General features: G+C 39.7%; 1 protein-coding gene across 1 annotated transcript in view; it reads left to right on the top strand.

Annotated features, from left to right (window-relative positions):
* The first annotated feature begins 5,676 nt into the window (after positions 1 to 5,676).
* The window catches only part of cfap299 (cilia and flagella associated protein 299), an 89,815-nt gene continuing 74,379 nt past the window's right edge, over positions 5,677 to 21,112 (top strand). Inside the window, exons 1-2 of the mRNA XM_074639437.1 lie at positions 5,677 to 5,828; positions 9,856 to 9,998. Coding sequence (XP_074495538.1) covers positions 5,712 to 5,828; positions 9,856 to 9,998 — 260 coding nt within the window. The 5' untranslated portion in view covers positions 5,677 to 5,711. The remainder of the gene's footprint in view (positions 5,829 to 9,855; positions 9,999 to 21,112) is intronic.

Below are 21,112 nucleotides of genomic sequence, written 5' to 3'. Positions count from 1 at the left end.
TATTATTATTATTATTATTATTATTATTTATAATAATAAGTGTAAATACATCTAAAATGAGGCGGGAACTAAAAAACATGTGTAAAATTGCACAATTTTATTGGCCCAAGAAATGCAGCTCAATTTGTTACACTGAAGAGAATAATAAATAATAAACAATAAATAAATAAAAAATAAATAAAAAATAATACATAAATACAAATAATACATAGAAATGAATTATTACATAAATAATAATAATAATAAATATAACAATAAAAAGAATAGATTATTAGAAAAATAACACGTAAATAATATAATAATACCTTATTACATAAATAATAATAATAAATACATGTGAATACATCTAAAAGAAAGCTAACAAGTCACTACTCAGAGCAATAGCAGCACACAGACAGCAAGTCCAACAATGTTTTACCATCTGACAACACTCCACCACGCAGATGACTAAAATATGATGGTTAAACAAAAAATAGGTTGTGGATTTCAGCTTTAAACAATAAAATATAATTACTTTCAGACATGAAAAGCTCTCAAACCTGGCTGGGAAAGTGCTTCAAACATGTCTCCTGCCTGAACATACACAGCGACCAACTGTCCCTTCGCTAACACCAGATTTGTGATAATCAACATGAAAACGAGGACCGGATCTCTGGAGACTCCCCTCCACCCCACCTCCTCCTCCTGGACAGCTGTGAGGGATCAGGGAGAAAACTGTCCATCAAAACTATCATTTTAGCAACCGGCTGTCCCCCCCTGAAAAATCCAGAGTCATGACCTCACGGCATTCCCCCTCAGGAGGAGCGAGCAACGCCGTCACCGCGGGGATAAAGACGCCGAGAAAGAGCGGTCTCTTGTTTTGGGAAAGGTTCAAGCTGAAGGTGTATCAGATGGCAAACAGCCGTGGAAAGGCCATGCAGGAACACACGGACGTCTCTGGGGAGGAAGGCAGCGTTTGGCCTCCTCAAGAGCCTCAACTATAAATCAAACGCTCTCTTTAATTTAATCATTTTGAGTTTGGGGTACGTTTTGCAGAAGCACTCAAAGAAAATCAAATGGACAATCTGTCAAAATACTATTCCACTGTCAGAACCTGTGTATTAACCTATGAGAAAGTTTTCCTAGTACATTATATCACAACTTATGTCACATTATGTTTTGACAACTTAGATGAAAATCTCTCAAATGTCTAATTTCTGCATGTAACAACAAAGAGTATACAGTACATGTCTCTATCTAAAGAACTGTGAGTAAGAAAGGCTGTTTAGGGTTATGGATATGGTGCATTTTCTCATATCTTTATGCAATATTATGGTACATTTTTAAATTCAAACTTTTTATTGAACAGTGCAACTCAAGTGATCTACAGATGTGGTTAAGATTGGTGCAAGGTAAAGTGAAAACAAGCAACCAGAAGGCACAGAAATCGATAAAGTATTGGGTTTTCATGTCAGGTTCAGGTCGTATTGTTGCGTAAAGCTACAAGGGATGTAAAAACTGAACCATATACAACCAAACTGAACCGCACCGAGGTGCCAGATACATAAAAGAGGCAATTAACTGAACACAGGCCTACTTGACCATTAAGTAGCCTGCCTTATTTTCATGTATAAAATCAGTGTTATGGCTTCATAATATAGAAATATCATTCATTACTATCAATTAATTCATTTATATATTTCGGATATGGTTTTGTTTTTCTTCTCCTTAATGTGCAAAATAAAATCGAACTGAAACCGTGACCCAGAAACCGCAATACAAACCGAAACCATGGCGTTGCACCACTAAAAGCTGCATGCTTGAGCTGCAGGTCTGGTCATTTTCAGATATAATTTATCACAATAATCTTTTCTTTTTTCTGTCCGACGGTCCTAATAATCTGTGTTGCAAGTAGGTATGCAATGCCCATTACTCAGAAGTGGTTGATATAAAACAAAAATATAGCTTTGTGTCTCAGGTAGGGGTTCAGGTCTCAAATTTGGCAGTGCAGTTGTCGGGTATTAAAGGTGCAGTGTGTAGGATTTGGTGTCATTTAGCAGTGAGGTTACAGATTACAACCAACTGAAACTTCTCCAGTGTGCCAAGCGTGTCGGATAACTATGGCGGCCGACGTGAAAACGCAAAAGTCTCTCTCTAGAGCCAGTGCTTGGTTTGTTCGTTCTGGGCTACTGTAGGAACATGGTGGCCGGCTCTGTGAAGAGAACCCGCTCCATATGTAGATATAAACGGCTCATTCTAAGGTAACAAAAACACAACTATTCTTATTTTCAGGTGATTATACACTAAAGAAAACATGCTTATTCATATTATATTCCACTTCTGCCAATAGATCCCACTAAATGTTACACACTGGTCCTTAAAAGATGCGGGTATGGCCCAGGTTCTCGTCTCAGTGCAGAACTCTACTTTGTGCACAAACATCCATCAAGGCTGCATTATAATCTAAATGTGTTGTCATTATAATAGGACATGTTGTTAATCTGCATCTTGAACCACATCTGCCAAAAAATATGCAAAATGACAGACAATCATGGGACACGAGTACCAGTTCATAAGAACATAGGGAAATGGTTAAAAAAAAGAAAATCTGCCTAATTTACCAGACTAAATATTAATTTAAAGAATTTCTAACAAAAAAAACACCAAAAGGGGTCAAATGCTTCTATTATAAGGTTAATACACAGGTTAATACAGAGAAAAGGTATATATATTTATATATATATGCTCTGGATTTCTTCTAAACTGTTTGTTTTTTAATGATCTGGGATGTCATTATGCTGTGTGATCCTCAAACACGTCCCAAAGAAATATTTTTTCTACCAGAAGTGTTTTTTTGTTTGTTTTTATAAAAACGTATGTATGAAGAAGACTTTTTATGTAATATGTCTAATAAAAAATTAAATATATCAGTTGATATTCATATGTTTTATGTTGTATATGACACTTCAACGATACGAGGAGCACAGTGGCCGACTAATGAAAGACAGGTGTGCGTGCGTGCGTGCGTGCGTGCGTGCGTGCGTGCGTGCGTGCGTGCGTGCGTGCGTACTGACGGCTGTGTTGGTTGATGTTCTCCAAATCCTCTGAGGTCATGACAGTTTTTACTTTAGTCTAAAACAGACCTGAGCGCTGATTACTGACCAACGTCCTCCCCCGACACTGATGATTCAACATTTAGCCTCATTAACATTACGTCACAAAAAGAGATTGTTTTCCTTCTCTCGGCTCTCTTCCATGACGAGGTCTGAGGTCAGTACCCGTACTAGGGACTAAAACTCAGAATATCTCGGCCTCTGCTGCATCAATTGTGATTGTTTTTTTGGCAAGTCCCCCAACTTTATGGAAGTTGTATTATATTATTCATTATCAAGCATGGCTGCAGTTGCCATCTCTCTCTCTCTCTCTCTCTCTCTCTCTCTCTCTCTCTCTCTCTCTCTCTCTCTCTCTCTCTCCCTCTCTCTTTTAAATTAAGGTGCTAAACATGATCAGATGTTTCCTCAGAACTGAAATTCTTTGAAGTTCGTAAAACATTTTTGTAATTCATCAAATAGTACTGGATACATATTTATAAAATACATTATATAGGCCTATACTGTAAATTGTAGATTTCAGTCCATGACCATAAATATGACCAAGATCCTTTATAAATGTTCATTAGAAAATCAGGTGACATGAGTCAGAAGAGGAAAGAGAGAATCACCATGAAAAAGATGTTCAACACAGAATAAGAACAACAGTAGTTTTGCGTTTATTATTCATACTGGTGTTAAATAATGAAGTGGGTTTTTATTTCTAGGTATAAAACACTTGGTGACCTCAGGAATGACGTGAAGCTTGCGTGACAGTCTCTGCTTGAAGTTGATCCCCTCGTTAACCTGCCTGCCATCTGCCTCCACTTCTTTGTGTCTGATTTGTCCGTCTGTGTGTGCTCACATTGGCCGTAAGTTACAACACATGAAAGCGCGCTAATAACAACATTTTAAATCATTACCTCACTTTCCGCAGACGTCATTGCAGAGCCGTTAAAAGTCATGCTGAATGAGAAAATTAAACAAAATGATAGTAAAAGATGATACTGACAGCCAAGAGTCACAGTGTTTCTGTAAATGGAGCCGAGAACATTTTATTCTGTATTTTACAGTCAGTGAAGGTGCCAACTGGTGTCGATTTGCCAGAATTTAGGGACTGACATCATGGGACTGCATTGACTTCGTCATCTCGTACATTATTCCAAGTTTAGGCTCAATATGAAGGGTATATTGAGTTCAGTGTATCAGCCATGCATACAGACAGACAGTGTTACTGAGGACAGTGATATAGGGGTTGGTTACTTTGAACTTAAGGGTACAGCATGTAGGATTTGGCGGCATCTAGTGGTGTGGTTGCAGATTGCAACCATTTAATACCCCCTCCACTCGCTCCTCCCTTTACAAGACTGCAGTAACATGAGCCGTTGGCCTCGCACAGAGGTCATCCATACCATAATAACACTACTTTAGGAGCAACGGAAGTCAGACGGCGGCCGGCGGTACCACGGTTTAGCACTCTGCAGCTCAAGTTACCGCAGTTTCACCAAAGAGTTTAGAAGCAAAGAGACTAAACTATATATATTATGATATTAAGCCAATACATTAAATCCATACCCAGTACCACTCTGACTTTCGTTGACTTAACGGCCACAGGTGGCTGTTAACAAGCATTTCTGAATCTTACAAACAGTCCCCTTTAAATTTCAATGGTATTATTGACTTTTATTTGTTTGAGGAAGACCTACACCCACTGGAGATTAGGCGTCTCACTTTACGGCAATTCACCCTTTCTTATGTATGAATTATTTCTGAATCTGATTGCACCATTTTAGTAATGTTTTGAGTAATGTTTTCCCCCACATGCGACTTGACTTGTTGACTTCCGCTTCCTGTGACGTGGCGCCAAACTGACAGGTAAGCTGGTTGCTATAGCAACCTTTTACAACACAGCGCAGTGAAGATGGAGAACAGCAACAGCACCGCCGAAGCCCGTTGGAAATGAATAACTGTTTTTTGTTTACATTTTAATTTTTATTTATCATTGTTGTAGGTCTATGGTATGACGGTACGACGGAGTATTAGGGCCACATTGAGGAAAAAAAATAAATCTGAGATTTCGAGAATAAAGTCGTAATATTATAAAGTAATTTTACGTGTTATTTTCTTTTTTTCTTGTTTATGACTTTATTCTCGTAATATTATGTCTTTATTCTCGTAATGCTATGACTTTTTTCTCGTAAAGTTATGACTTTATTCTCGTTATATTATAACTTTTTTCTCGTAAAGTTATGTCTTTCTTCTCGTTATATAACAACTTTTTTCTCGCAAAGTTATGACTTTATTCACTTAATATTACGACTTTTCTTGTAATATTATGACTTTATTCTTGAAATCTCAGATTTGTTTCCCTCAATGTGGCCCTAATACTCCGTAGAACATTGTCTCTTTGGCCCTCACTGCATTAGACTTATATACTATGTACTTACACTATAAACTGTGTTACCTTCATCACAATGCTTAAATGTTTTCTATGTTATGGATGAATTATTTCTGAATCTGTACCATGTTAGTAATGTTTTCCCCCACATGCGACTTGACTTGTTGACTTCCGCTTCCTGTGACGCAACCTGACAGGTAAGGCGGTTGCTGTAGCAACCTTTAACAACACACAGCGCAGTGAAGATGGAGAACAACAACAACGGCACCGTCTCTCGTTTCCACGACTCTTTGACTCAGTTTAAAGTCTACGAAGATTACCTCGACTCCAAAGTCACGCCGATGGATGTGTTTTACTTAAAAGTGAGTCTCTTTAGTACAAACTGTTGACTTTATTCCTCCAATGGTAGTTATTTAACCCGTTCTGTTTTGCAACGTTACACCACTGCAGAACCGCATTCACTAAACTGTCAATTTAAGGTAATCTCTGCGTTAATGCAAACACTTCACGTTACAAAAACACAACTTTTGACTTTTTTAAAATCACTTACTCCTCTTCTTCAATTCGGCATGTACTAAATCCCCCAATCTGTTCTTATTAATATCACAAAATCACTTGTTTCAGAGCTGTTGCTTCTAAAACCTGCAGCTGTTATCTAACGTTATCTAACTTTAAACCGATTTTACACGTTGACTTGTTAGTAATTTATTTGCCGTTTACTAAACTAAGCATTTGCAGTATTGACTATTGTATTTTTAAAATTGTTAAATGTATTTAATGGAAGTTGTTTGAGGTATGTCTCACACTTGCCAAATAATTGAATGTAATCTGGTGTATGGTGCTACTCAAAACGTGTTTAGTGGCAGCTTTACCTATTCTAAATGCATTTAAAGTGCATAAGTACGAGTTTTTTTTAAAGTTTTAGTTGTTTGTCGTTGTTTTTGACATTTTCTATAAGGCATTAGTTAACTTTGTCTGTATTAAAGCAGTGTATAAATGCTGGCTTTTGCCATGGAGGTAAGTTTTGTTGGTGTAGTACCTGTGGTTGCACACTAGGTGGCATTCACACACAGGTTTGGTGATAAAGGGTTTAAATTGTGGGTTTAAACAAGGGGTCAGCAACATTTACTATCAAAAGAGCCATTTTAGGCAAAAAAATAAATACAAAATCTGTCTGGAGCCACAAAACATTTGAGCATTGTGATGAAGTTAACACAGTTTATAGTCTAAGTATATAGTATATAAGTCTAATGCAGTGAGGGCCAAAGTGCAAATGTACTACGGAGTATTAGGGCCACATTGAGGGGAAAAAGTCGTAATATTACGAGAATAAAGTCATAACTTTACGAGAAAAAAATAAAATAACACGTAAAATTACTACTTTATAATATTATGACTTTATTCTCGAAATGTTACTACTTTTTTCTCGTAATATTATGATAGTAAAGGTTGCTGACCCCTGCCCTACACAGAACACACAATCCTTCAACATACACTACAGGACCAATAATATATGGACACTTTTGTCCAAGATCTGTATCTGTACCTTTTTTTTTTTTTTAAATTTCAGTTCCAACCTTGGTAATGGAGTAATATTTTTCACCTTTTGTCCACGTTGGGTCAGATAATCCTTTATTATATGTTGATGTAAAGTGTTCCAGCAGCAGAAGGACCTGCAGTATCTCCCTTTCACACACCGCGAGTGGGGCGCGTCCCTATGACCTGTGATTGGTCAAAGTCTCCTGTCACGGGATAGATGTTCTAAAGCCTGAAAACAGATCCATGAGGAGAAGCAGAAGTTTAGTTTTCTCTCAGAACACTTGAATTACAATATGCTGAAAGGTTATTATGCAATTTTTACCCAGTGATGCCAAAAATATACCGCCTACTGCCACTTTAAAAAGCTTTAGTTTAAAGGATTCAAAAGGCTTAATCATCACTTTTGCAAATGCTGTTATTACCTGAAATGTATATATGATATGTAGATCATGTTTATTTGTTTGAGTAAGTAGATAGATAGATAGATAGATAGATAGATAGATAGATAGATAGATAGTTAGATAGATAGATAGATAGATAGATAGATAGGTAGGTAGATAGGTAGATAGATAGATAGATAGATAGATAGACAGACAGACAGACAGATAGATAGATAGATAGATAGATAGATAGATAGATAGATAGATAGATAGATAGATAGACAGATAGACAGATAGATAGAAACTTTATTGATCCCGAAGGAAATTCAAGAGTCTATTTTAAAATGTATATCTTCATGTCAACAGAGGAACTTTTAATCATATTTAGATGTTCTTGATGCAGCTCTCTTCTGGTTTTAAATGTATGCTACTAGATAGGCTTGAATTGAACCTGCTTGTCAGAAATGGGGGGCACTCCTGCTTTTGCCCAGCAGATGGCACACTTGCGAGTGATATGTGTAGCTGCTGCAGTGGGCCACTTTGTTTGAACACCTGTGTCCACACAGAGAGGAGAACAACTCATATCTGACCTGATAATCAGCTGCAGTCAATCACTATCAAACTCAATCACCCCCGTGTTGTGACACACCACAGTCGGCCCGGGTCATCTAACCTGTGCAGCCATGCTGATAAGGCCTGTGTTTCTGATAAAGCAGCTAATTATAAACCTAATTTTCCTGTTATTTAGGACTTTATGAACTCGGAAAAGTAAAGTTAGATAGTTAAAGAGGTTTTACTACAAGGTCCGTACGGCTTTTGCAGGATAGATGTAGCGGAGTATCAGTCCAGGTCCTGGTGTGTCGACTGCGAGAAGCAGCTCATTCAAATAGACTTATTCAATGAGCCTTGAAAATGAAGACAATGATTTTCAGGCCAATTTTGGGACCGGCAAATGTCTGAGACTCATTTCTGGTGAGCCACATCAAAGTTGAAGGAAAATATAACTTTTCCTCTCGGGGTGCGGACGCAGGCTGGGATTTCTGGGTAGGAGGACATGTGGCCGAAGCTTTGATCTGACAAGCCACAGGATTTGACAGCAAGATTTGGTTTTTAGATGATGACTTTATGGCTTGGCTTTAATGACGGCGGGTCTGCAAGACGGTGATTGGAATAATGTAGCTAACAATCTCTCTGCAGAGGCACTGACACACACACACACACACAGAATGAATGGACCTGTGCGTAGGCATGAAATCACATCAACCCCACAAAACTAAACGATATCACTTATATATTTTGGGGAAGGGGGTGAAATAACAGTTTGAAACTAAAGACCAGAGTGGTGAGTAAATCCTAAATCTAACTGGCTGACAGAATTTCAAATTTAATTTGTCAGGACTCAATGATTGCTGAGCTGGACCCAAATCCAGGATGTTGCAGGAACTGGGTAAATGATTCATTATACCCCCGCGACAACGTAGTTGGGGGTATATAGCGCACCGTGTTTTTGTCCTTCCGTCCTTCAGTTCGCGTGTCACACTTTCGTTTCCGGAGCAGAACTTGGAAACTATTTAACTTAGGAACTTCAAATTTGGTATGATGGTTGACAGTGTGGTCTAGTTGTGCCTTTTGGGGGTTAGAAGTCCAGGGTGCGCAACACTTCAAAAATTGTGTGCATCCTTGTCTTGAGGAAGGTCAGCTAATAACAAGCTAGATCGTGCTCAATAGACTAATTCCATTAATTCCAAAAGGGCTAAACCTTTGGCCCTACTTTAGTAGGGGTCAAGCAGTGAGTGGGGGTATGTGAGCCATGCTCACTTTTGCCTTGTTTCATTTGCAAAGAGATGTGTCCTCTCAGAGTCATGCTCTGATGCTGGATGTTACAGGAATGTGATAAATGCAGATCTGCATTTTTCGGTGATTGGATGGCGAGCACTTCTGTTGTGTAAACTGCACAGAAACCCCCTTACTGTCAATCTAGCTAGGAAAGCCATCCATCCTCTGAATGCTCTAGGTCTCTAGTTTGTGGCTGTAAAGTTTCATGAGGCTGTGATTATCCTAGAGGTCACCACAGGTAATTTAAGTGACGCCAAGGGGCATGACAAAGCGGGCGTATGTGACGAGTTGGGATGAGAACGTGTGGATCAAAAGAAATTGAACTGTTTAAATCATTTGTCAAGCAAATGTACCAAATCTTTTCTGGTCCCAGCTTCTAACGTGTGAGGAAATGCTGCTGTTCTCTGTTTTATATCATTGTAAATTGAATATCTGTAGGTTTTCGGGCTGTTTGGCAGACAGAACAAGCGAGAGGACGTCACCTTGAGTTCGGGGAAATTGTGATAGGCATTTTCACTACTTTCTGACATTTAATAGTCATAAAAGAGAGCACTCCCTGCCAAAATTCAAGTTCTGACGATCTCCAGCCCTGACTATAGGAACGTATCCCCTCTCCGTGTCTTTTCTCTTGCAGAGCAGGGAGTTGGCCCGTAAGCTGGTGGAGCACGGCCACAAGGGCACCGTCCTGAGCAGAGAGGAATTTGAGGAGAAGAAAGCAGCTGCACAGGCTGCAGAGGCTACGAAGAGCAACACTTTCTACAGCAGGAGCCGGCTAATGTGAGTTAAATGCTCACCCAACCCACAATGATCACTCTGAGATGTCATCTGCATGACCAGGGGTCGGCAACCTTTACTATCAAAAAAAGAATTCTGTCTGGAGCCGCAAAACATTTGAGCATTGTGATGAAGGTAACAGTTTATAGTCTAAGTATATAGTATATAAGTCTAATGCAGTGAGGGCCCAAGTGCAAATGTACGACGGAGTACTAGGGCCACTTTGAGGGAAAAAAAATCTGAGATTTTGAGAATAAAGTCATAAGTTTACATATAAAACAAAATGGAGCAAAAACAACGGCAGGATAAGACGAGATGAGTTACAGGTGTTTGTAACATCTGTAGAGAAATCCAAAGATGTTCTTTTTGGTAAATTTACAACAACACTAACTCGGTAGATAAAAGAGCAGACACAGTCTCCGTCGTATCTGGCAACCATAGTTGATGCTATCAATAAAAAAGTAAATACTCTGACAAGTGATACCGTATATGCCCTATATATTGTGATGTTTTAATCTTGTCTAATGTTGTTTTAGTGCACTAGTTTATGTTCTGATAGTGACTTGCCTTCTGTCGCTGCCTCTTGGCCAGGTCGTCATTGTAAATGAGAATTGGTTCTCAATTGTAAATAAAGGTAAAAAAATAAAATACGAAGAGGACGGCAGCTCTAATGTCCAAAGAGCAGAAGAAGATAGGACAGCTTAACGGTTATCCTGAAGTTAGGAGAGTTTATTTAAGATTTTGGGAAGTTAGGATGCTCGTGTAATACGCAAGTTAGGTTAGGAACATTAACTTAGGAACTGTTCATCTGTAATGGCTTTTTTCCTTAATCAGCTCCTAACCCTAATTACCAGTTAAGATGGGATCTGCAAGTTAAGACATAACTCTAATACGGCCGTCTCTGCTTCTTGATGTTCGTGTCTTGTTGTTCATTGTATTGACTTATTGACTAATTATTGACTATTTGACTAATTGTTGACCTAATTGCTGTTTAAGTCCCACAACAGAGTGTTGCTAAATGCTAAATATATCAAATATAGTTCACAACATGTTTTTCTTCCTGTTTTTCTGAGACAGGATTTCTGTCTTCCTGCAGCGAGCAGCAGCAGCAGCAGCAGCAGTAGCATCTAGAGGAACATGTAAAACACATTTTGGGCTGAAGTTCTGCTCTGCTAATCAAGGCATGACAGGTCATAAAATCTGAATCTTTTATAGCTGTATCCGGTGCGGTAGCGGTTTGAGCAGCTTGTATAATCCTTTATGATTGCATTTTACAAAAGACAGGATAAATGGGAGTAATTCATCAAGTCCGTGTCCTACACGAACACGGCTTTTATTTGAACAAGGCCTGCCCATCTGTCTAAAGTCAAATAAAATGGTTAACATAAACAAGCTGGATGACAAAACTACAAACTGGAGTCCTGTATAAACTGCCCCTCCTGAGGAAAATGATCACACAGATATTGTTCTCATTCTTGATAAAGCCATGTGGTTGTGGTGTTTCCTTTGATGACAAGCCAGAACAGACTCCAAATAATTCCCCGCACACACACACACACACACACACACACACACACACACAGGGTATCCAAACATTTACCTGCTAGGTGTTGAATTTGATTGAACCCTCAGATGCTTATCCAAACGTGCAGATGTCTCGCCGTTGCCCCCCCCTCCCTCCCTCCCTCCCTCCAAACGTCTGTGAACATCAGTGACACTGGTGAAATGGGAGCCTCCACACCTGCAGTTACAGTGATATTAGGCCACAAAGCCTTTTATCTTGTCCCAACAGGATCCAGGGGAACGTTGTACGGGAACATTAGGATGTTATATACACGGTAGTCTGTTCCCTCTCCAAGATCGACGTCCATGTAGAGACTGTTTCAGAGGCGGCTTGGAATACAGGATCAGGAACATCCAGTCAGATTTATTTTAAAGGAATACTCTACAGAAAATCTATCTTTTGAGTATCAAATACTCACCCCCATGTAGGGCTGTGTATCGGCAAGAATCTGCCAATACACAGCCCGTGATACAGGGGGAACAATTCAATATATTGCAATATATTGTGATGCTGTAAGCAAGGCGATTTTTTTAATTTAATCTAATAATAAATAATAATTTATATTATAAATTTAGGAAAACTGTCATAGTATAAAGAACACTCCAGAGATACACCATTTTTAGAATATCCGAAAATAACACATTTATACTGCATGCAAAAAACTGCATGTTTTTTGCTCAAAACTGCATGTGATTATCATAACGTGGGCATGTCTGTAAAGGGGAGACTCGTGGGTACCCAAATAACCTATTTACATTCACATATCTGGAGGTCAGAGGTCAATGGACCCCTTTGAAAATGGCCATGCCAGTTTTTTCTCGCCAAACTTTTGCACAAATTTGGAGCGTTATTTAGCTTCCTTTGTGACAAACTAGTATGACATAGTTGGTATCAATTAATTCTTTAAGTTTTCTCATTTCATATGATGCCAGTATCTTCACTCTACTCATTCGTTAAAACCGAGCCCGCTACAATCTCCAAAATATCGAATAGCGGTCGGACCCATCAGCAGGCTGTTTTTAAGAGGTTAATTAAAAATCATGTTTCGGAGAATCGATACAGTATCATAATATCTTGATGCTCGTGTATCGATATTTTCTAACACCCTTACCCCCACAGGGGGTAGCTCTGGTAAGGTAGCTCTTAAAAGTCAGAGTTGCGATATTTGCTCCCGATTGAGACGCATATTCTGAATGTGCTGTATACATGTCCAAAGACTGCTCCTAAAACCTGAATAATATCAACATACCCCACGTCTTAAAGGTCCCATATTGTAAAAAGTGAGATTTCCATGTCTTTTATATTATAAAGCAGGTTTAAGTGCTTTATAAATACTGTTAAACTATTAAAACTCTGAATATACGGAGAAATACACACAGCCCGTATTCAGAAATTGTGTATTTGAAACAAGCCGTTAGGATTTCTGTCCATTTGTGATGTCACAAATATACAATATATAGACCATTATACGGTTTTAAAAGTAAACATTCTAAATGTGTCCCAGTTTATTTCCTGTTGCAGTGGATGTAAATAACATCAGCTGACAGGAAGTAGACATGGACCCAAACTGTTGCCTAGCAACGCAATTCCGTTGAAATGCACTAAAACGGAGTGTTTCAGACAGAGGGTGAATACAGGTATATTCAAGCAGACAGTATGAGGGAAAAAAAGTTTTTTTTGAACATTACAGCATGTAAACATGTTCTATTAGAAACACAAAATACAAGTTAGAACCTGAAAATGAGCACGATATGGGACTTTAAATTGGAAAATGCTCCATTCGCATCTTTCACAGATATATTGAATATTTGATATTCAAAAGACACATTTTCAGCAGAATGTTCCTTTAAAATTACATTATTTGGACTACGAATGCAAAACCAGTTGAACTTTGTCTTAACCAGGCGCACGTGTTTAATGAGTGTCAACACCACAAGTGTAATAGGGGAGCAGGGTTGTTTCCCTTTGGTCTTTTTTATATCGACTTTGACAGGAACCATGTACCAAAAAGCATGACTTTGAAACAACGAGAAGAGATATTTTTGTGCCAGATTTAAAACACGCCTGGCTCTCCATCCATCCATCTGCCCAGGTCACTTTAATTACACGGAAATATTTGGTTCAAATACAGAACGGTCTCAGAATAGCCTTTCCTGACTCACTTTTGTGTGGGACTTTTGCCATCATCAGTTATAGAGTAGCTTGTTTTTCATCGGCGCTGAAAATGCTCCGTTAATAATCGGACATTGGCAGGAAAAGACATCGCTCATAACAGTTTAACAGTGTTGTTCTAAGCTGGCCCGACAGCAGCACGTGGTTTTTGAATCCTCTCAGAGGTAATTAACCAGCGGGGTTATGCTATTTTCAAAAGCAAAATACTTTACATTGAATGTGATCCTGTTCTAGGTAAATTGTAGCTTATTTATTGATTTAATTATCAGATTTTTCTGCTATGGTTTTCACACTTTTGTCAGTCATTATGTGACCTGAGAGTGAAGTGTAGATACATTTCACCTGCTGTTTGGATTAGTGCTTCAATGCCAACAACCTGTAGGCGACTATAAGCTGACATATTGTTTTATATATGCGTTCTGAACTAATTTACAGCTTTCATTGCTCTCCCACACAGACCTTGACAAGACAGGAAAAAAAAAACTGAACAGCATTCGCAGACTTTTTCCATCAAAAGTGGCACGTTTAAGCTGCGTCCCCCCCCCCCACACCACCACCACCACCACCACCACCACTCTGTCTAAATGCAGATTGCTCTTTCCTCTGTGGTTTTTCTGATTGGACTTCCACCAAACTGACCCCCTGACCTCTTGTTATGGTCGCATTGTGAAAACACGAGCCCCGGGATGCAATGTACCACCTGCAAAGTGGCCGAGCACAATCAGTACACTGTTTCGGAGCGAGTGGCGTGGCCACAGAAACTGGCAGCTGTTACGGTAAACAAACTCGATGAAGAAAAAAAATCCATCCAAAAAGTCATGTAAGGAATAATCATTTGGATTTGCATTTATTTTTGCCTCCTTTCAACAAATGGTAATCTTTGTTTCAGAAATGTTCCCTAAGGACCTTTGCACCTGCATACTTATCCTCTCATGGCACTAGCCTCGCTGTTTTGGGAATGCATTTTGCCGTCCCTGTAGGCCTTAACCTATGTCTCCCAAGGCATGTCTTTTTTCACTGCTCTGTCACTGCTCTGTGTTTTTTCCGCCCCCCCCCCCTTTCCTTTCTCTTCTTTTCAACCTCCCCGTGCTCTCTTGGAGACCTTTAGTGCCTGCAGGTGTATAAATAGAGCTGTTTTCAATTAAGGGCTAACCTTCGCCTGTAGCGTGCATCTGATCAATGAATGCCCCTGCACCTGTGGTAATAAAATACCAAGGGAGTGGAGATAGTGCCGTGAATGCTAATCAGATGTTGGCCTGTTGTTGGCCTGTCTCATTCTTAAGGACAACACGCTCCTCCTGACAGCTTGGCTGTGAAAGGGGGGGTCAGGGTGGGGGTGGGGGGGCTTTGCCAGCACATCACAAAAAGACCAAACAAAAGACCTGGTGCTCTCATCAGACATAAGTGAAATACAATACTTGAATGAATGGGATGCTTAGTCAGTTGTGCGGTTGTTTGGTTAGGGGGAAGCTGGACGGGTAGTCAGAATCAACACATAGGAAAAAGGAACAGGGTTGGGTTCTGATTGCCGGCTCCAATTTTGGATCCAATTTCAAGTTGGTGAAATATCTGGATTTTTTTAAGCTGGGATTTATCCAATCTTATATCTTCTCTGTTTTTAGAAATATAAAACATTTATTTAGTTGTTATCTAACGAGCAAATATGTAGTTTATCTGGCAAAATAGTTCTTTGATTATTAATCTTTGATTTTATTCTACAAAATTTTAGGGCTGTCCTCGAAATTCTTAGTCGACTAACACTCATACGATTTTGTCAACTAATCGATCAAATATTTAATTGACACAAAGAATCACTCACAAAAGCACTACTTTAAATCTTCTGCTTACCAGAGATGTGCTCATACGTTTCTTGGAAGTAAGTCATTCAACATAAAAAAAAAAGCATAAAAAACAAATTTGAATTATTACTTTTGTTTCTTAAAATTAGGGATGCACCGATACTGATACCGACATCAGATATCTGGCCGATACTGATTCAGACAGCTAGATCAGATATCGGTGACAATGGGGCCGATCTATTCAATTCAATTCTATATTTATATACTGTATACATTATAGACTGGAATTTAAATTTCTGTTTAAGCTTTGACCAATTTGTTGCTGCATTAAAAATATTTACACTTGAATTGCAATTTCTGTTAATTTTAAAGATTTTTTTAATGAGTTGCTGGTGCAAGATTTATTTTTCTAATAATAAATAACAATTCAGTACATTTTTATTTATGTATTTTGTGTTACATTTTGTTTTACAAAGTTAGGAAGGCACTTTTAAGTTGAGCCAGATGTTGCCTTACACATAAAAGAATGATCTCAGTCACATACATACAGCCTATTAACTGAACACTGGTATCGGGGTATCGGATCGGAACCCGGTATCGGCCGATACCCAGAGCTTGAGTGTTGGTACCAGTACTGACAAAGTCGGATTGGTGAATCCCTACTTGAAATGTTGAAAGCTGAACCTAAATTGGTGCCTGAAATGATTTGAATGATTTGTGGATTTTATACAGGATTCAGATTTACTTAAATATTATCAAACACCAACCAAGAAATTGAACATTTTGTGTTTCTACTTGGGCTGCTAGTGTCATATCACACATACTTCAGGTCATCAGGACTTTGTTTTTAGCAGAACATAACTGTCTTGTTCTTTTATTAGATATTCCAAACCACTTGAACTTCTCAACCTGCCAGATGTTGGAACTTGTGTTCTGTTCAACGCAAACAAAAGACATCCATATTAGAAGTCTAGTTAGATAGCATTGTGTTTTATCTCGTAAAAGGATAACATTTGATGTAAAGTCAGAGACAAACAAGAGGAGCACTGCTGAGCAGACGTGAGGCCTCCGTTTCCTCTCCTCTCCTCTCCGGCTCTGGCTCGGGCCCAGAAGTCCATGTCAGCATATGTCCTGACCTCGCGTGCTCACGGCAGCCCTGCGAGGTTTCCATCAGGCTCCCCGCGATCTCCCCACAGTCCAAACCACAGCCATGCTCATTGTCCATTGTGCTGCTGCGTTTTTACAGTCCACCTCAAGAATTCTCCGCTCCCTAACTCTCTACTCTATATTAAAAGTGAGCTATCACTTGCTGTGCCAAGTAAAACCAGCGCCACGAACACGCACAGTGAATACATTTCACTGCGGATCCAACCTCCAGATGCTTAGCGAAAATAAGATTGTGGATGTGACTGACATGAGAAGCCTCACAAAGCTGATCCCAGGCTCATTTTTAGCGAGCCAAACCCCCGCCACTCTCCACGACTGCTACTCTGGCGAGGGCCCTCGGGCGACGAGGTTTTGCAGTCTCTATTACATGTGCTGTCAAGCCAATTGCCTCCCTTGCTCTTTGTGATTTTGGACGGGTGTGTAACTTTGGAGCGCTCCCCTGCAAGCTCCGTCCAGAGACGCACATCCTGCCAGGCTTCGGCTCGCCACCACATCCCACCACGCGGCACATAGACCAACATATAGACCAGTTTAGGACCAGCTGGTGCTGCAGGTAATAAATAACAAGCTGTCGTTAGACCCGGATGTTTCCACAGTTGAGAAGTCTTGACTTGATTAATGAAACTTCTGCCCTCACTCACTGGTTAGATGTAAGACACCAAAAAAAGCTATCCACATACATATTGCATGGTACCAGGTGTAACTGTAAATCTGCTAACCCAAACTGACATATTTAAGAAAAAATCTCTTCTCTCTGGACAGAATGGTTTACAGGTATACTGTAGATAAAAAGCAAAATCAAAGAAAATCCATAGAAGAAGCACCATAATTTATTTATTTATTTTTTGCGTATGGTAAAGAAAGGATCAGATTTTTATCAGCCGTATGTTAGCTGATATTCATCCATTCAAATATGCTCGGCAGGACATCTCTATATTCATTATCTAATGAGATATTGAGTGACAGAGTTACAGAGAATGTTTGTGCCGTTGCATACGCACAATACAAAACAATCCGCAACATTTAATAATCCTTAAATTATTTGTTCTCATATTTATTCATGCTGCTTTTTCTTGCTTACAGTAAAAATTGTGACACAAAAGGACCAAATGTGTCCCTGCAAGAAGTGCAAACTTTCTAATTGACAGTTGTGTTTTAAGTGGACGTAGTCACCGTGACGTCACCCATTGGTTTGTTGATTACCATTCTGAAGCCTCGAGTTCGGTATTTTGGCCTTTTGGTTGTCGCCATCTTGGTTTTCTGGAACCAGAAGCCTGAATAACAGTAGGCGGACGTTTTACTGGCGTCCGGTAGTCGCTTTCAGTCCAAAATGGCGGGAGCGTAGCTCTGCTGCTGGGCGCTGATGTTGCAATGGAATGAACAATTGACTTTCACTTCTTGGCAATATATACGTTCTTTGCCAGAAGTGACAAGAGAGGGTGGAGCTAATTGCAACCGAACGCTGAATAAGACGTTTTACAATTCACTTTCATGAACTGAAAACACACTGTGAAAGGGTTAAAGTTCTATAAGGCCTTTCACACAGAACGTGACAACGGCAGCACTGTGCTCTGAAACCCTTTATTTCCAATGGCTTGCGCGGCGCCACAGCGGCTTCTCGCTGCGTCGAGCAATGCCCCACACCGGACAACCCCGTGGTACCGACCTGTCAATCACAAGGTAGCCCCGCCCTAAAGCATCCCCTGCTTTATGGTCTATTTGATTGATTGATTTGATTTGTTTACTGAGGTAATAGATCAAGTGAGAAGTAGGTTAATTTTCACATAGACTTCTATAAAATCAGACTTCTTTTTGAAACCAGCGGAGTCGTCCCCTGCTGGATATTAAAAAGAATGACAGTTTAAGGCACTTCAGCGTTGGCTTCACTTTTCTGAACTGGAGTTTGCCCACTGGTTATGACCCACTGCTCTAGTAGATCCACCAGAAGAGAAATGATACTAAACCTTGTTTGTTATAACCCAGTTTACATCCTGCTTCTCCTACAATGTGCAGCGAGAGCTAAGGGAGGTCCAAATAATACATACCCTCAGCAATATATTATATATAATGTTGATTCTGGCTACCATCATCATCGTCTTCTTTACATCCTATAGACCTAGTGACTGTCACTTATAATGACCCCATGTGACAGTGACTTACTGAGAATGTTTTCACTTTTACCTCTCCCATCCTGCACCCTCGCACTCAGCATGGTCTCCGATGTTTGATCATATATGATAGAAACCACCTTGCCTCGACCTACACCCCAGTACACTCGAGCTTAGTGCCCCTGATGAAGGGAAGGAAGTGGTTTCCACATCATATAGCTCTTCCCATCAGGCTACCAGGCCGAACTGTCATCTTCTCCTTTGTACTTGTAGATGGAGGATGTGTATGATGGATTGAGTGGTCTGTAAGGCTCTCCCTGAGGCAAGCTCTCTAATATGTAGTTTCATTATTGCCGCCTTGTTTTAATTGATTTTTGGAGTGTAAGACTCCATATTTTTGGACAAGAGTAGCCCCAAGAATAGTCCCAGCAGTATATAACCAGAAATAAGAAATAGACCTCTAAGAATTGTGTTGCTAAGGAAATTCTTCACTAATCAGCAGCTGAAATGAGTTGAAAAATACGTGTAAATGGTTTCATATGTGTTGCTTTGCATTACAAAGTAAGCTAATAAACTGATGAGGAAGAAACCACACTTTTAACATGTGCAGGACAGACTGCCATTCAGAGATGAGAGCTTGTTCTCTCATTGTAGGACTTAACATTGGAGTAAAAGTTTCCTTCGGCTCTAATCCACACATCAGATTTCACTTCAAAATAATCTTACTTTCTTTCTCTGTTTCCATCGCTGCATGTTGCCCGACTGCAATATATCTAATTTTGCCTCGGTATGAAAAAGATGACAATGATTCCTTTGATCCACCTTCAAAAACATGCACTTCTCAGGCAGGCAAAGCACAATGTGCAACCTCCCCAACCCCCCCAAAAAAGCCAAGGTGGCCACAACACACAAAGCGAGCTCAGGTAGAATATCATGCGTAGCACATGTGTAACTGATACATTCAGCTCATTGTAATCAGAGGTGACAGAGGATTTTACAAAAAGCCCCAAAATAAAGTAAATTGTCATGCTGTGTGGAATTTCCCTTGACGTCCACCGGCCCAAAATAATATTTTCCATAAGATTCATTTTCCCAAGCACTCAGAGGAAAGATATTCTGGTACAGTATGTGTTGTTTCTTAAGAAATCGCTCGTATTATTGAAAGTTCCCATCTGCCATACGGCCGAAAGCTGCGGGCTAATGAAAGCTTCAATCTGTTAATCCGTCTCCAGAATAAAAGAAGAAATTATTTCATATCTGCTACGCGTCATGAAATGAAAATCTCTCATCCATTTTCTGAATATTTATTGGCAAAACAAAGGCTACGAATTAAGGAATGCCACCCCCCCCCCCACGCCCTCCCTGGTTCCTCAAAGAACTTTTTAATGACATTGAATTAATTACGCCGTGAAAGAGGACACAACCTGATGCGGATCAAATTTGTTTGGCAAGGGTGATGAAATTGCACCAAAGTTGGGGCTCGGGGCAACGTGCTGCAGTATATTGAATTTCTTTACTATTCCCTGTAATACGTATAGTTCCTACTTTCAGCTGTGCAAACAGATAATGGAATAGCCTTTGAGTCCAGCAAAGAGATGATTCACAGTTGTAGGTCAATGACACTTCAGGTTAACACAGATTCAAATGTGACTGATGTGAATTATATATGCAGAAGGAAACCCATGAACAGCAGACACTTATAAAAGCATCAAAGTGGAAGCAAGAGGGAACATACAGACAAAGTTTTACACAGTCGTGTCAACTTTAACGCATTTTAGGCTTTAAAAACATATCTGATAGGGCTAAGAGATATACGGAGAATAAATAGGTTAAAACATCAGTTCATGCGGCCCAGGAAGAAGGCCCCTGGGTTTTGGTATGGCTGAGTACATTTCACTGTAATGCTGTTTATACATGTGTAAACACGCTAGGAGGATAGTTGATGTGCAGTAACAGCTGTTCACCCCCGACAGAGGTGGACAAAGCCTTACATAAATGACAGTTTATAACTCAAGTGAACAGGAGTGTCTTGACAACGTACATTGTATGTAGTATATACTTCCACTGATATGCAATTTATGGTTAAGGTTTGACTTCTACGAAGAAATGATTATATTCAAAAGAAACCCACATTGTTAGTAGTCATGAATTGTAGTCTCTGGTTTTGAAGTCACATGATTTGTACTCCTGACCAACCATGCTAACCTCCTCCCTAAGGCCACGATTACACCGGCTAGAGCCCTGCGTGAAAAACGTCCTCATGACTGGACTTCCTGGATTGTATTTCGTTTTCTCACCTTTATCTTA

This window comes from Sebastes fasciatus, chromosome 6 (assembly GCF_043250625.1).
Source record: "Sebastes fasciatus isolate fSebFas1 chromosome 6, fSebFas1.pri, whole genome shotgun sequence".
NCBI classification, from domain to species: domain Eukaryota; kingdom Metazoa; phylum Chordata; class Actinopteri; order Perciformes; family Sebastidae; genus Sebastes; species Sebastes fasciatus.
Note: the sequence above shows the minus strand (reverse complement) of the source record. Positions and strands in the feature narration are given on the sequence as shown.